This window comes from Aspergillus clavatus, genomic scaffold (genome assembly GCF_000002715.2).
Source record: "Aspergillus clavatus NRRL 1 1099423829806 genomic scaffold, whole genome shotgun sequence".
In the NCBI taxonomy this organism is placed as follows: domain Eukaryota; kingdom Fungi; phylum Ascomycota; class Eurotiomycetes; order Eurotiales; family Aspergillaceae; genus Aspergillus; species Aspergillus clavatus.
Genome location: NW_001517093.1, coordinates 2,050,920 through 2,065,019, shown reverse-complemented (window position 1 = coordinate 2,065,019; position 14,100 = coordinate 2,050,920). Strand labels below are relative to the sequence as shown.

The 14,100-nt window shown below is 48.3% G+C and overlaps 3 protein-coding genes across 3 annotated transcripts, besides 3 other annotated features; all 3 read right to left on the bottom strand.

Moving 5' to 3' along the window:
• Positions 1-385: 385 nt before the first annotated feature.
• On the bottom strand, positions 386-2,009 carry ACLA_086320 (putative UDP-galactose transporter; the record flags this gene model as incomplete). The annotated part of the gene is made up of 4 exons (XM_001268358.1): positions 386-688; positions 746-1,720; positions 1,813-1,842; positions 1,941-2,009. 4 exons carry the CDS (start codon positions 2,007-2,009, stop codon positions 386-388), a joined length of 1,377 nt encoding a protein of 458 aa, XP_001268359.1.
• A 294-nt stretch (positions 2,010-2,303) lies between these two features.
• Positions 2,304-2,379: a microsatellite.
• Positions 2,320-2,375: a microsatellite.
• Positions 2,343-2,379: a microsatellite.
• A 1,540-nt stretch (positions 2,380-3,919) lies between these two features.
• ACLA_086310 (uncharacterized protein) lies at positions 3,920-6,175 on the bottom strand (the record flags this gene model as incomplete). The annotated part of the gene is made up of 1 exon (XM_001268357.1): positions 3,920-6,175. The coding sequence occupies one exon, from the start codon at positions 6,173-6,175 to the stop codon at positions 3,920-3,922; it is 2,256 nt and encodes a 751-aa protein (XP_001268358.1).
• Positions 6,176-10,158: 3,983 nt separating this feature from the next.
• Positions 10,159-12,964, bottom strand: ACLA_086300 (putative meiosis specific protein Hop1; the record flags this gene model as incomplete). The annotated part of the gene is made up of 11 exons (XM_001268356.1): positions 10,159-10,641; positions 10,689-10,882; positions 10,933-11,161; positions 11,208-11,447; positions 11,512-11,588; positions 11,642-11,811; positions 11,858-12,023; positions 12,074-12,353; positions 12,400-12,616; positions 12,673-12,695; positions 12,755-12,964. 11 exons carry the CDS (start codon positions 12,962-12,964, stop codon positions 10,159-10,161), a joined length of 2,289 nt encoding a protein of 762 aa, XP_001268357.1.
• Between the last annotated feature and the right edge of the window lie 1,136 nt (positions 12,965-14,100).

Below are 14,100 nucleotides of genomic sequence, written 5' to 3'. Positions count from 1 at the left end.
ATCTAGAACAAATCGCAGACTCCCGGTTGACTCTAAATGGAGAAGGACTATGGTTATTCTCAAGGGGGAGGGCTTTGACGGTCAATTTCGTTCATATCTATTCATTCAACCGTAAACACTCGTACACATCAGGACATTTCCCATGACTCGAAGCTATATCAAGGTATAACAGACATGGCGCTGGATCAAGCAGAACCAGGCGAATATCATAAAAGGTATAAAGTACAAGAAGTTGCTGCGCTTTCTTCCAAAAGAAAACCAATGACACGGGCGGGTTCAGGGCACATTGTATTTACTACTCACCGTCCACAGCGGCGCAGAGTTGGATATTGACAGGACCAATGCGAGGTCTGTTTCAAAGCTGGCATATTCATTCGGCCCCGAACTATTTGTCAAAATAACCGCCACCGGCCGTACGAGTAGCACCGAGTCTGGCGACGCCTGGAGACGTAGGCCGCGATGTGGACAACCCAACTTGGGACAGGAAGGGGGTGCTTGGAAGCTTGATGGAGAATTCATTCGGAGAAGCATTGACGGGCGACGGCTCATCACTCTTTGCGTCCTTCTCAAAGCGTTCGACTCGAATCGGCGGTGGGCGGAAGCCATGGGGTTTAGTCTGGTTGGACTCCAGACTAAAATCCTCAAACAAATAGGTAGCCACGATGACCGCGAAGGTTCCAAAAATGAACTGAAGAATCGGTCAGCATCTTCCCACCATAGGTTCTTTGTCAGATGTTTTACGTACGTTGCCAGTGAGTTCGAATCCAAAGAACCAGATACTTCCAAAGGTGCTGAGAACGATGCTTGTAGCAGTAGCAACGTTCCTTGCGTCTTTGTATGCAAAATTGATGCAGAACGAGGTTGCGAGGCCTCCAATGGCCTGAAGAAGGATCGTGGACCAAACAGCCCAATTGTATCCCTCGAAGAAGCCATTCGCAGCGACCTTCTCGCCGTCCAGAAACACGACACCAATAAACAGGGCCGGAAACAATGAGTAAACGGACAATTGCACGTTGCGAACCCAGAGAGATGTCGTCTTGGCACTGTCTCTCAGTACTTTCTCAAAGTACACCCCAGCAAGACCCGACGCAAGGCAGGCCCCAATCGTGGCCAGAAGGCCAATAGTGCTATTCAACCGCGGCAACGCGGTCAGTAGGTCCTCTTCAATTCCCTCGTATGTCGCCGATCGCTTATGCAGATTGCCACGCTTCCCTGTGACGGCTTTCCATTCCTCAAACGAGCGGGGAAAGGAATGATGCACCGCCTCATGTTCAAGCATAATCTCGTCAGAAGTTCCATCTGGCATCTGCACCAGGTACACGCCCACCGCAAGTAGCATCAGGAACGCCCACTTGCGCAACGGCAGGGTGCGGCGCAAGAGCATCAGGCCAAAAGCCGAGGTAACAAGAAGCTTCAGCTGATATGTAACCTGGAAGGTCGCCGGCTGCATGTTCGACAAGGCGATATACTGCAATGAGTTGGCAAGCGTGTATAGACTAGCGGGGATCGCAAGTTTCCAACTATCGCCAGAAAACACGGCGCTGGACAGCGAGAAGAGAAGAGAGGTCGCAGGCATCGACGGGGGCGCCGATCTGGAGACTTCGTACAGCGCTATGGTGAGGGAAATCGCGAGCTTGGCGACTTCATTGAGGAAGACAGCGGTGGAGGTGAGATATCGTTTACCACCGGTAGGGGTCATCACTCTGGAATAATGTAGGAGCTATTTATTTGAGACAAGAAAAAAAAAAAAACAATATCAGTCAACATCCTTGTCGCCTCGCTTTTCCACTCCGCATCAGAAGACAAACTTACCGAGACGAAGGCCGTATACTGGGCCGTCAGCTACAAATGGAAAACGACGGTCAGCAGCGCGTCCAGATGTTCTGTGTTATTGATTTCGAGATACACAATCGTAAGACGGCGGTGCTGGAACAACTAACCAAAACCCAGGAGGAACGTTTCAAGATCCCTCCCAGTCCTGAGGACTGTCCCCGAGCGTGTTCCCCCATTGTGGCAGTATGTGATTGTTGGTGCTGGACCGATGGAAAACAAGAGCCAATCCACCCACAGAGAAATGTAAGAAGATGGTGGTCTAAATGTCTGTTCCTCGGAAGGGATGCTCGTATTATTCTGCAATGGCCGAGGATCGTTGAGCAGAATGTGCGCGTGCCGAGATCACAGGAGAGGGGAAATCTTCACACTTGGCTTTGCAGTCCGCCAGCAAACTACAGCCGGGAGTAAAAGCGGCGGCGTTGGTGTGGGAAAGGAAGAAAGCCACTGGAGGACAGGTTTATAGTTGGAATGAAGATAGAAAGAGGAGGAGAAGAAGGAGGAGGAGGATGAAGAAGAAGAAGAAGAAGAAGAAGAAGAAGAAGAAGAGATAGATGATCGTTAGGATGAAAAGCACAACGACGTAAGAAGAATAGGTATCTGGTCAAGGTAATGGTCAGGTAGTTAAGCCAGGTAACTGTGAAGAACAGCGGGCCAAACAAGCGATCATCTGCCCAAATGCCTTCCAACTCCAAGAATACGGGGCTGGCTGTCGGGGCTCTGGGGCTCTGGGCCTCTTGGCCTCTGGGGGGGGGTTCAGTCTCTAACTCTTCATACGATTAGCAAATAATAGCAATACATAGATAGTAGACTGACAAGTTACGACATTGCTCTCTTAAGAGTTAAGACAGTTAGTTAGTTAGGTAAGTCTTGACTCTTGATTCTTGAATCTTGCGTCTCCGTATCCACCTCCTACCTTAGTAGTAGTAGTACTGTCTATCTACTTACAGAGTAGTGTTCTTCTCTTCGCTGGTCCGCCAGTCACAATCAGCGGTCGAACCACAAAACAAAACAAAAAAAACACCAACACGAAGAAGACCCGGTGATTCTGTGATCATCTACGGAGTAAACTAGTTGGTTGAACTGGACTCTCCCCTCTTGAGTCCCATGGAACACTTGTCGACAAGCTTGAAGCTGATCTTTGACCCTTTGGAAGTTCCCTCCCCCCCCCCAGCAGCATGAATTCGCACGATCGACGGTCTCTGACGTCAGGGTCCAGTTGCATCTCACGATCCCCCTTTTTCTGGTGGGTGTTGTTGTTACTTGTTGGTCAATCCCGTCGTCTTTTTGTCTCAGGCTAGTAGTTAAAGCTCGAAGCTAAATCTCCAGCCTAACTAGACTAGATAGATACTCCATAAGAATTGTTCAGAGGGCTGGTAGTTAGGGAAAACGAGCTAAGAGTGGTGGTCTGGAAAGTCTGAAGATGGTCACTGCAGGTTGGCAAGCCACATCACCCTAGCAGGGACACAGCCGGAAATGTGGATGCAGTGACATGATTCTCTTGAGCAACAAACCACGATGAGATGCAGGGAAGCATTGTGTTACAGAGTACTACTACAAAGTATCTTGGATACCTTCTCTCTGAAGTGTGCTAACCAGGGTTGGAAAAAAAAACAACTTCATCAATCAGCGCAGAGGTCGAAGCTGGTGTCGCCTGTCGCAGACTCGCATGCCATGCATCCAGTTTCCCCCCACTTCTCTGGAGTAAACAAAAGAATCAATTTCACGCACTTCTCTCATGGAATCATTATGCTAGTTTGACATCAACGTGGTATTCTTCATAGCAGGTCTCTATCTATTACATTAAAAAAAGAAAAGAAAAGAAAAAAGGGTATGTTTTGCAGGGCTGGAGAATCTTTGCAGATTCAAAAGGAGAGAGATGTCGAGGCATGGTGGTATGGATAAGACGTAGGTCAAAATAGTGGCGAGGACGAAGCTGGGTCGGTAATGCAAGCAAGACAGACAATGCGGAAGACAAAATAGGAAAGAGAAATGAGGGAATGTCAATATGTGGGTGAATATCAGACAAAAAGAATGTGAGAGTAGAGGATGCAAGGGAGAGCCGCGGGAAGGATGGCATTATGGCCCACTAATGCACAGCTGTCAAACTGCCTCCATCATACTTCCATCCCAGCGCCCAGGCTGGAAACTCCTCGCCCTCTGGCGGCTCTTCACCACCGTCCAGAACAATCGCCTCGCTGCTGTCTGTACGTCGGCGCGAATGTCGCTTCTGCGGCTGAGGCACCGGAGGAGGACGGCGCGGAGGCGGCTTTGGGGACGGAAGGGAGGGAAACCGGTGTATAGGTAGCGTCGGCGTCAAGGGAGACGCGCCACTGGTGACGGGTGACGGAAGGCTCTCAGAATATGCCAGGCTGAGACGGCTTGAGTTGATGGTTTTCTGTTCAGCATCAGAAGCCGCACCCTGCGAAATAGCACCGTCCTTGTCATGGTAAAGTGCACCTTGATTTGTCCGTGATAAATACGGTGGTATTTGAGGACTTAAACGCAGAAATGATGTATCTGAGCCATAAAAAGAGTCGCGGGAGGGGACGGAAAGCATTGATCCCCGGTCCGGTTCATGGCCCCCGCCATATTGTACCTCCCGGAATATGCTGGGCGTAATTTTGCCTTGCCGCTGTCTCATCGCCTCGAGAAGGTGTTCTTCCTGCCGGGTCACGGCCATCACCCTACTTCTCCTATCCCGTTCCTTTCGGGAGACAGGAGCATTTCGGAGTTGAGCGAAGATGTGGTCATTATCAGGCTCGGAGATCGTCGGTATACCACTTGATCGACGGGATCGGCTTTCCCTGGTCGCTGAGGATGATATGCCGGCGGAAGATTGCGAAGGATTCCGGCGATGAGAAGACTTCTTCTGGAGAGCTTGGGAGCTACGGTGTTTGGCAGAGGTCGATTTATCCACTCGCCGCAGCGCTGGACCTCGTGTGGCTTGCGCTGCCGCAGCCGTGCAAATCTCCGCGTCCGATTCTCCAAACGTGACGACACTATCTCTTGCTCCGTGGTTGCCCTTTTCGCTTCGGTGATTGCTTGCTAGCCTGTCTTCGTCAATTTCATCTTCCGATGAAGATAGACACAGCACGCTTGAATTGTTCAGGTCCACGTTCTTCAGAGTGCTCTTGCTGCTTTTCTTCGACATCAGACCTTTGTCACTATTTGAGCCTCGACGGAAGTCGATCTTGCCCGAATTCGGCGAATTCGGAATTCGCTTGGACTTTGGTTGAGCGCAAGTCTTTGGGGACAGATATGTATCGTTGCTCCAGCCTCCAACGGACCCAGCTAACGACATCTTTCGTAATGCATCCTCTGCAGATTTGAGGTCATACGTCCGCACGTGTGCTCGGCTTTGTGGTTGCACGGCCGAAGGTCCAGACTGTGCTGATGTGGTTGATTTCAAGCTCTTGACGTCATAATACCTATCGATAGCTAGGTCGAACTCGCTGGTTCGCACGGTCCGTTCGAAGGATGTGTCCAGGTAATCCAGATTTTTTGTCTCACGAGACGGGGCGACTTCGTTTGTGCGGTTAGTCTCCGGAAGTGTATTCAAGTGATGGGCAGGATGTTGTGAAGGTGGTGTTTTTGTAAGTCTCTTCCCAGCGGTGGAAGGATCCGCTCTCTTCGGTTCGGCAGAAGCGTATTCAGAAGTCGCTGAGATCGGAGAGGGCGAGCTCATCATGCGCTGCGGGGACAAAAGAGGTGCCGCCGTCTCGCGTGGTTTAGGAAACAGCAGGGAAAGATCAATTCGTGGCGGACGCATTTTGCGCTTTGACTCCTTTGACGGGCCTTTTATTGGCTTTAGATTCAATCTCGATTGACCTGGATTGTGTCTCTGGCTAGGGATAGTGCCTTCTTCTTCCGGCCTACCTCTGGAGCCTGTGTTCAGCAGATCCTGCTCAACCGCAGGTCCTTTCATGCTGAAATATGAGAATAGAGCCGAGGACGAGCCAAACTGATGAATCTTTTTGGAAGACCTTGGCCGAGGTTCAGCCTGCTGAGACTGATAGTCATGTCCCAGAAGTGGAGATGACGCTCTGACGCGGAGGTGCTGGGATGGTACACTACTTGTTTCCGAATTTGCTGTTGGAAAAGGAACAAAAGTGCTGCTTTTCGTCGATTTTATATCGGGGGTTCCCATGAAACTAGTTCGTCCACCTCGGTTGCTCTGACCGTTTTGAAGAGGTATTTGAGTGGTCCCCAAGATCTTGTGAGCTTTCGATTGTTTCTCGCATCTCCTCAGGTCCTCTTGACTGCGGTTGCCCATTCGCGGGTGGCTAGTCTGAGCATGGGCACTTGATGTTCTCATCGGTATTGTCAATGGCGGCTGCGACATGATGCAAGTTCGGTTGTTGGAAACCCTGTGAGGCTTATCTTGGTCTGGTAGCAAAGACAGAGATGACAAAGCTCCAGTGCATCCAAATCGCAATTGCGGATGCTTGTGTGTAAAGCTGTTTGACCCGGATGTACTTCTGACGACGGCCAAATGACGTTGTTCTATTGAATTCAGTCCGCCAGCCTCGTACGGGGTACTCGGGTTCTCAGTAGGCAGATAGGAACGAATCTTTGAATATTAATGAAGGAAGCACAGGCTCCGAATGCTAGTTGTGAGAGAGCTTCGGCGGGGAAGACTTCAGATGTGTAACAGCAATGCACGTAGTTGATGTGGTCGCTGGAATGCTCTTCTATAACATCCGAGGGCAGGTGGACAGGGACTTTGACCAAGACATAAAGTCGTGGTCGACGCAAATCTAGCAATTGATAGGCACCATTAGTTTCCTATTTCACAAATCTGGAGATGAAGAGCGGGAGTATTCAATGATCTGTTGACTTAGGGGTGAATGAGGAAAAAGGTTGCCTGTCCTCCGGCTCCAACATCCTAAAAACCTCGCATTGGCCAACTCACTACCGATGTTCAATAGAGAAAGGAGTTCCAAGAAGCTCCGCAAAAAGTGTCGTACGAAGTTTAATTCGCCAGAATGTGGAAGTGGGTGTGGGCTGTGGAGCGACAAGGTTGATGGTGAACAACACCGCCCAAGCGTCCGAATATGATAATAGACTAACCGATCCATTCGAGTATCCATACGATTGTTGGAGTCTCAGACACGGCCTGTCTGCGGCGCAGACTCTGCGCACTCTGCAGGTTGAGATTCATGAAGCCGGGCTGAGAGATAGCGCCAACCCAGTTTTTCACTAGAAAGGAAATCATCAACAGTGAACAGGCACATGGTGATGCCCTGACAGACTCCACGATTTGATGAAATTGCAACAATGCACTACTCCGTAGGTTCCTAAGTAGTTAGCCCATAGGGAGTAGTGGACACCGGACAGCCATTGTGCCACAAATCCACAAGCGATATAGACTGTTGGGTTAGTGCGATAATGTTCAGCTTGGAAAGATGAGATTGGCTCGCTGTTGAGTCTTCAGGGGGTTCATGACTCCATACCTTATTGTTACAACGACAATCTGGCTGGAGCGAAGTAAGCAAGTTGACTCTTTGTTTCATCAAGAGCACATTGTTTCCATCTTCCATTGTTCTCATTATTCTTGATGCAGATGGACTTTTGACATTATTGTCTCTTCATTTTTCGCTCTAGTGCTTCTCCAATATCCAGGAGAATTTTTAGAAGAATCAATAGTCTGAAATAGATTTGTGATGATCCTTGTCGAGTAAGGAGTTAATGGAAGTGTTAACTCTCAGGATTCAAGTTGAATCGTGTATTTTATTTTATTTTCACAGCCTCCCACAAGGTTGGTTCAACACGTGCTTTCCATACACGAGACTCTAGTCCAACAAAACAATGAATCTCCCATGCTACTACTATGCTTACTGAGATGATTCTACACGCAACATTCTGCGTTCTACATGTATATCAGGATATGGAACTCTTCTTTGAAGAACCAGAGCCTTCCAATTCAATTGAGATGACAACAATCACACATCATGCAAGGTACTAGCCATTATTACACAAGGGACCCATGACTGAGGTACAGGACGCTCACTCAATCAGGCATAAAGGGGCAAATATCCACCTTCTACATAGTAGGCTTCTTGGGATTCCTCTTCCACTAACTAGCTCTGGCGCAAATTCGATCGATGAGCCTAAAACAATGATGGAATCATGATGAACTGGTTATCCGGCTATCTGCTTCATTAGTCCTTTAGCCCTCCAGACTCCAGCATTCTCAGCCTATCTCAGGCTTCTCAGCCCCTTAGCCGTCCCAGAACTTCCTGATCGAGCAAATGAGAACAGAGCCATCACTGCCCGTCACCCCACCAAGCAATGATTACTGTCTGGTATTATATGTGGGCTAGGGATGACAGGCTTGTCATTCAATAGTCAGAGGATAAGATGGTCATGATTCGACAATGATGCTAGCCATTACTCCTTTGGAGATACTTTCCTACAAATCCAGTAGAACATCAGGACTCCACGTACCAAATCTACTATGTGCACTTGCCTACATGAGATATAGGACATTGTAGTCTTGCAGATCACCATCAACAGCCCACAGACCTATTGCAAGACTTCTTGGGATAGTCAAGACTCGAGAACATTGCTATGGCCGATTCCTCCAAGAGGCAATATGTGTGCGCAATTAGGGATCTCCCGTGATCAGTATGATCATCGTGTCTCACTGACCACGTTCATGCCAAGTAGGCCCAACACAATGGGAATTGTCTTCGATAATTCCGGGAATTCCTCGGACCACGGAGTATCATCCTCTGTGTGCTTATCCCGAAGAGGAATGAAAGCTCAACCATCCTGTCCGAATCCAATTGATAGGGGTAAACAACTCATTCAAAACCTCATATCAACGACGATATTGGACCAGGTACAGGTGTCGGTCACTATGCTCGATAGCAGCTATTTTTTCTGCTCTCCGAGACCCCGATGGCCGACATACTCCATTATTAGTGGCATAAGGAGTCTGCAGTCTGCACAAAAGATTCCGAGTGGATACTGAGTGTCTGAGCAGTCATGGCCCTGCCGGCTGTCACAGCCACTTCGATAAAAATAGGGAATCCAGTGAGTGATCTGGACCATGACAAATTCCATGTTTCACTTAGACCACTCTGCCCGTCAGTGCTAACTGGCAGACTGCAGTAGACTAGTAGTATGCACAGCATGCAACCTGCAGCCTCAACTGATGGTAAATTCTATGGCGAAGCAAGGGACATCTCAAACTCACCGTCAGCCAGCGACTAACCATTCACCCGGACATTTTTGTATATATCTCATTCATCGGCTAGGAAGCTTTCCCCGCAAACGCGATCTATCACATTTGCGTCGAGAATCGGCTTTCCAGAGTCTGGACTCTAGAGCTTCGGAGTCCGGATGCCTTTGCTCTGAACTGGCAGTAACTATCTAATTCCCAGCCCAACGTTCTCGGGATGAAGGAACACGAAGCAATCCATATTCCATTTTCTCTACCCTGTTATCTGACTCATCACTCAACAAGCTTCAATCCACTCGCTTATTCCAATTTCCGAGTTTAGGACCAGGGCCCTGGATCCAACAACAAGAGAGCTGAGAGTCCAGTCTCAGGCCCAAGCCCCAACCCCATAATCCCATTTTATCCCCTATCCATGTCTCGTGTCAAGGTACCTGCGATGCACACGTTCACGTTCGCGATCGGCTGTCTGCAAAACCCGGCCGAGGCAGCTCCGGACAATTCGTGATTGCATGTACGTGCTTTGCGACTCGGGCAGAAACGCGATGCAGTGCAGACAATTCACTACAGCCATGTGTTCCACCTTTGAACAGAGCGGAGGGTCAGTCGCCTACGACTCGACAGACTAGGTCTACGCAGTGGTAGGAGCTAGCTCATTCCCCGGCCATGCTTCAGACCTGCAGATGATGCATCGTGAAGTCAAACTTGGATAGTAGCGTTTCTCCCGGGGCTCGAGCATCAAACCCCGGTTTCTCGAGCTTGCTACTGTGCCAGGCACGATTACGATCCAACTTTTGTTTTTTATGCTGAATTTCTGAATAGATTGATTTTAGGTATTGATACTAGTACATCTGCGAGACTCGATCATGAAACATTTAATCTTTTGGAAGTGGGCTGATTCTAACCTCCCCTTAGCCTCGAGGTTGATACTCCGACATGTTAGAACTTCTGCTTCATCCTATTGCCTTTATCCCCTTGTTCACACTGAGAGCAGCGAAGACATCTGCGCATCCCGGTCGCCAGGGACACTTTGCTCGTCAAAATAGCTCATGGCACATGAGCTTTTTTTTTGTTGGGATTTCTCTTCACCAGTCATGGATATAGTGCGCAGCATCGCGAGGGTCGGCCGTAAGCGCTCTCGGTCAGCGCATTGGCTCATCCTCACTCGTGGCAGCACCAATGTCAAGGAGGCGTGTATAGTTGCTAATCTTCCGTCTTTTCCTGCCACTGCGTCGGAGTGTGCCTTCGCTTTCCGGCGGGCTATGCGGGACCTGAGTCTGAGACGTTATGGAGATGTCGTTGGTGGTTACAAGCTCATGCGCCTCGCTAGATTGGGTAGGGAAGGTGTTTCTCTGTGCAGATGATCTGGTATCGCTCCTGTCCAGATCATCAGAGTCGTAGGCATCGTCGTTGGCCTCAGGCGCCTGCTTTCTCTTGAGATCATTCTTTGCTTCCAGTGATTCAGCAAGAGGATTAGCTAGCTCTGCAGATACTTGTGCATTTATTTTATCCGCATCAGTAGACATCTCCTTGTCATAGAAGTTCGACTCGTTACCGCGTGCAAGCTCGGTGCTCTTGATCGATTGGCGCGTTTCTTGCGAATCTCCGGACACCTTTTGGTTATACTAGAATGGCTTAGTCACGCCTCTATAACACGATATAGAACCCTTACATGATGTCCAATCTTGGTCATGGGATTGAAAATTTCGTTCTTGATCTTCAGCTGAATCTGGTCTGAAGATGGTATGTTGAACTTTGGCAAACCTCGTCGAAGAAACCCTTTTTGTTTGTAACCAGGCGTGGGCTGCAAGATATTTTGCTTTTTCAAGATGTCGGTTATCTGAATGACTGTCTGTCCATTGCAGTCTACTCGGCGTCAATCGTGCTCTCATAGGCAATTTTCTCGCTAGACTTACGAAGCTTCTGGGTAAATAATGATGTTCGACTTGGGTAGCCCTCTTCTATGATTATCTTCAGAGCTCTTCTCAGGAGTACCAGGCTGTTCATTTCGCAGAGTAGCTGTATCTCCTTGGGCTCGAGTAGACACTGGTAGCAGGCATGAATATCCGGAATCCTTGGATCATTGGGGCCATCGAATCCATAGCATGCGACGTGCTGGCGCATATGACAGAAAGCACACTCGAGCTATTCATCTTAGTAAACGATCCTTGGGCAACAATCGGAATCTTACCATTGCAGATTCTTCACTATCCCAGCCACATTGACACCGGATAGTCCGTTCTTGATTTTTACCAGGGGACCCATTTCGTGACTTAAGGTGCTCTTGAATTTCCGAGATCTTTTGTTCTGACAGCTCAAATTTGTGGTCCGAGTTCACAATATTGCTGCTATCATGGTCTACTGCGACGCTGGGGTTTATTGGTTGAGTCGGTACGAGCTGGCTGTCCATGTAAGAAGGTGTCCCTTGGGTCTATCATGATCAGCATCTATCAGCATCTGTCTTATCAATATCTACATTGGTTGCCAAATCTCACAGGGATCATCGTTTGCAAGCGATTCCTTTCAGTGACGTCTTGAGTTGCTTCCTGAGGAGGTTCCCCGGCCGGATTCACTGCGAAGTGATTAGTTTCAGTTCTGTTCCATGTGTTTTGAGCTTATGGTTACCAGATTCATGGATTTGACTGCCTTCTAGGCTACCTCCATCGGCAAGCCCAATATCCTCAGATCGCTGTACTACATCTCGATATTCGAGATCCGTTGGTACCTTGGGTACAGCTTCTGATCCCTCTGGATCAGGTCCAACCCACTTGAGAGACGTCACTTTGAGTCCCACACTTTTCGAGTTAGTAGATGAATATGTTCTTGGCGACGAAGACTAACCTATGCCATCCGCTATCCATTGAACCACAAGACTGAGTTTCCTTTCTCCAATTCTCGGTCAGTGGGTACTTTATCGTGTCGTTCAACGCTCCAGTAAACCCAGGAGGCTCGTAATCTGGCGGGCAATCCTCAGTATAAAAAAGATGGACACCTAAATTCCTCTTATCTATCTAACGGTAAGCTTTGTATCAAACCTTCAATGTGGGCTGAGCATACTTGGAAGGGTTGGCAGAAATGCACTGAGCGTGATTAACCTTCTGACAATCATCTCCAGACCAACCCTGGCCGTCTGAGCGGTCTTCACATCGGCGACACATCCCACGGGATTTATCGACAAACTCTCCAGGCGGCTGTTCACAACACCATGACCTCCCGTATATTTGAAGGTAAACGTATAAGATTCCAGGACATTCTCCGGCTCATCTTTATCGAGTATAATGGTAAATTGAACGGCGCTCAGGACATTTTTTCGGAGGGCATCGAAGATGCCATTTTCCTACATCCATTAGATCTAGTCAAGAACCACGCCATAGCAAACGCACCAGGACATCCAGAATCGTGTTTGCTTTGGGATTGGAATCGCGAATGATGATCTTCAATGGCTGTCCGCGCCTCCCGGTCCCGAAGGGGGCTCGCGCAAGGGCTTCGGAGGTTTCAGCCTGTTGCTTTCCATTGATGAATTCTCGATATGACAAATTATTATCCCTCTGAGCTTCCTTCAGATCCCGATCGTCAAAGCATGGGAGCGGCAGGAATTCGCTTTGTTATATGTTAGGTCGACTGGTGACACATAAATGCAACGAAGACGCACTGACCGAAGATAGAATAACGTTCCCAGCTAATATGTCCGATTAATGCCATTGCGACAATGAAGTAGGGGTAATTATCCAGACTTACCGATACATGCAGCATAATCTGTACAAATTCAAGGCTCTGCTGCTGCTTTAACAAGGTGTTTTCTTGGATTATCGATCGGGAGATATTTTCAATTTCCGTCTGTGCCTCAGTCCGGACAGAAATTCCATTCTTCAACACAGAATCCTGGAGGATAGGAGCCGGTTGTAGTTGGACCGTTGACACTGGCCCAGTAAACTTGATTCGGGCCATTCGGGATTAAGGTAGCTATCACGGAAGCCCGCCCATGCACGTGTATTGGGTAAGGGGAGAGAAAAGGAACATGGGGACGCGGACGCAGTCTCAGTTGAGGTTTCTGTGATGATCAAGACCAATAGTGAACAAGATGGGCAAGGTTGAAGGTAGGCTTCGGAACGTGTCAGTGTGACAAAAGAGGAGGATAAAAGCCAAGGAGGTATGATGTTCACAGAACTTTACAGCTGTTTCCCTGAACCGGAAGCCAAGGTAGCCCGGGACGTGTACCAGACGATGGATGGACGCAACATTCCAGCGTCTAGCGACATAGGTTATAAGGGCAAGATTGATCACAAGGAATGACTTGTAGCATGATAGAACTCAAACAGATGCTATGAAATTTTTACATCAACGCCGTGGGTTGTATTGCTCAAGGTAATCGACCGGAATGTTGTAGGTGTATGGTACAGAGTACAGAGTACAGACGAGAGCGGGAATCCCCACTCGTAGTTATTGTATGTACGGAGTAGCTCAGTCACATACATATTCGGAGCTCCCCTCTACTTTTATACCTATCGATGTAGGATAGAGTAGATAAACATCCCTCAGTTCATTTCTATTTCCTCACCTTTCGTCTCCGCCTTTTCTTTCTAGAAAGATATTGATAGCTGATAGAAGCCCAGTCTATCCACTTTGACATCTACACAGAACTGTAGATCGCCGAGGGGGAAACTAGACTAGGGAGTACTACTATATTCAAGTCTCGGCCCGCTCGGGAGACAAGTTCAAGACTTCAAAAGTTCAAGGACATGAGTGCTTGGCATTACTATTCTCGATATTCTGGGGATTCTTTCCAGATCTCACGTAGACAAGTCAGGGTTACATATGTGTCTGAGACACTGTTTTGTTATATCTATAGATTTTCTAGTGAACATAGGTACTATCTTGCGAAACATCTTCCAAGCAGAATTGATAGATATGTAAGTTTGCAACAGCCTGGCTTATCCCTTGGCTTATCTAACTTGCTTCCCCGCAATTCTTGAAGCGAGATTTCCATTATTAATTTGGGGCTGACATCTCTCAGAGGGTCTGAAGAATTAGTACTTGCGGATGCTGTAGCCTCTTGCTAAAGATGTTTGATCTTTGATAGTGAT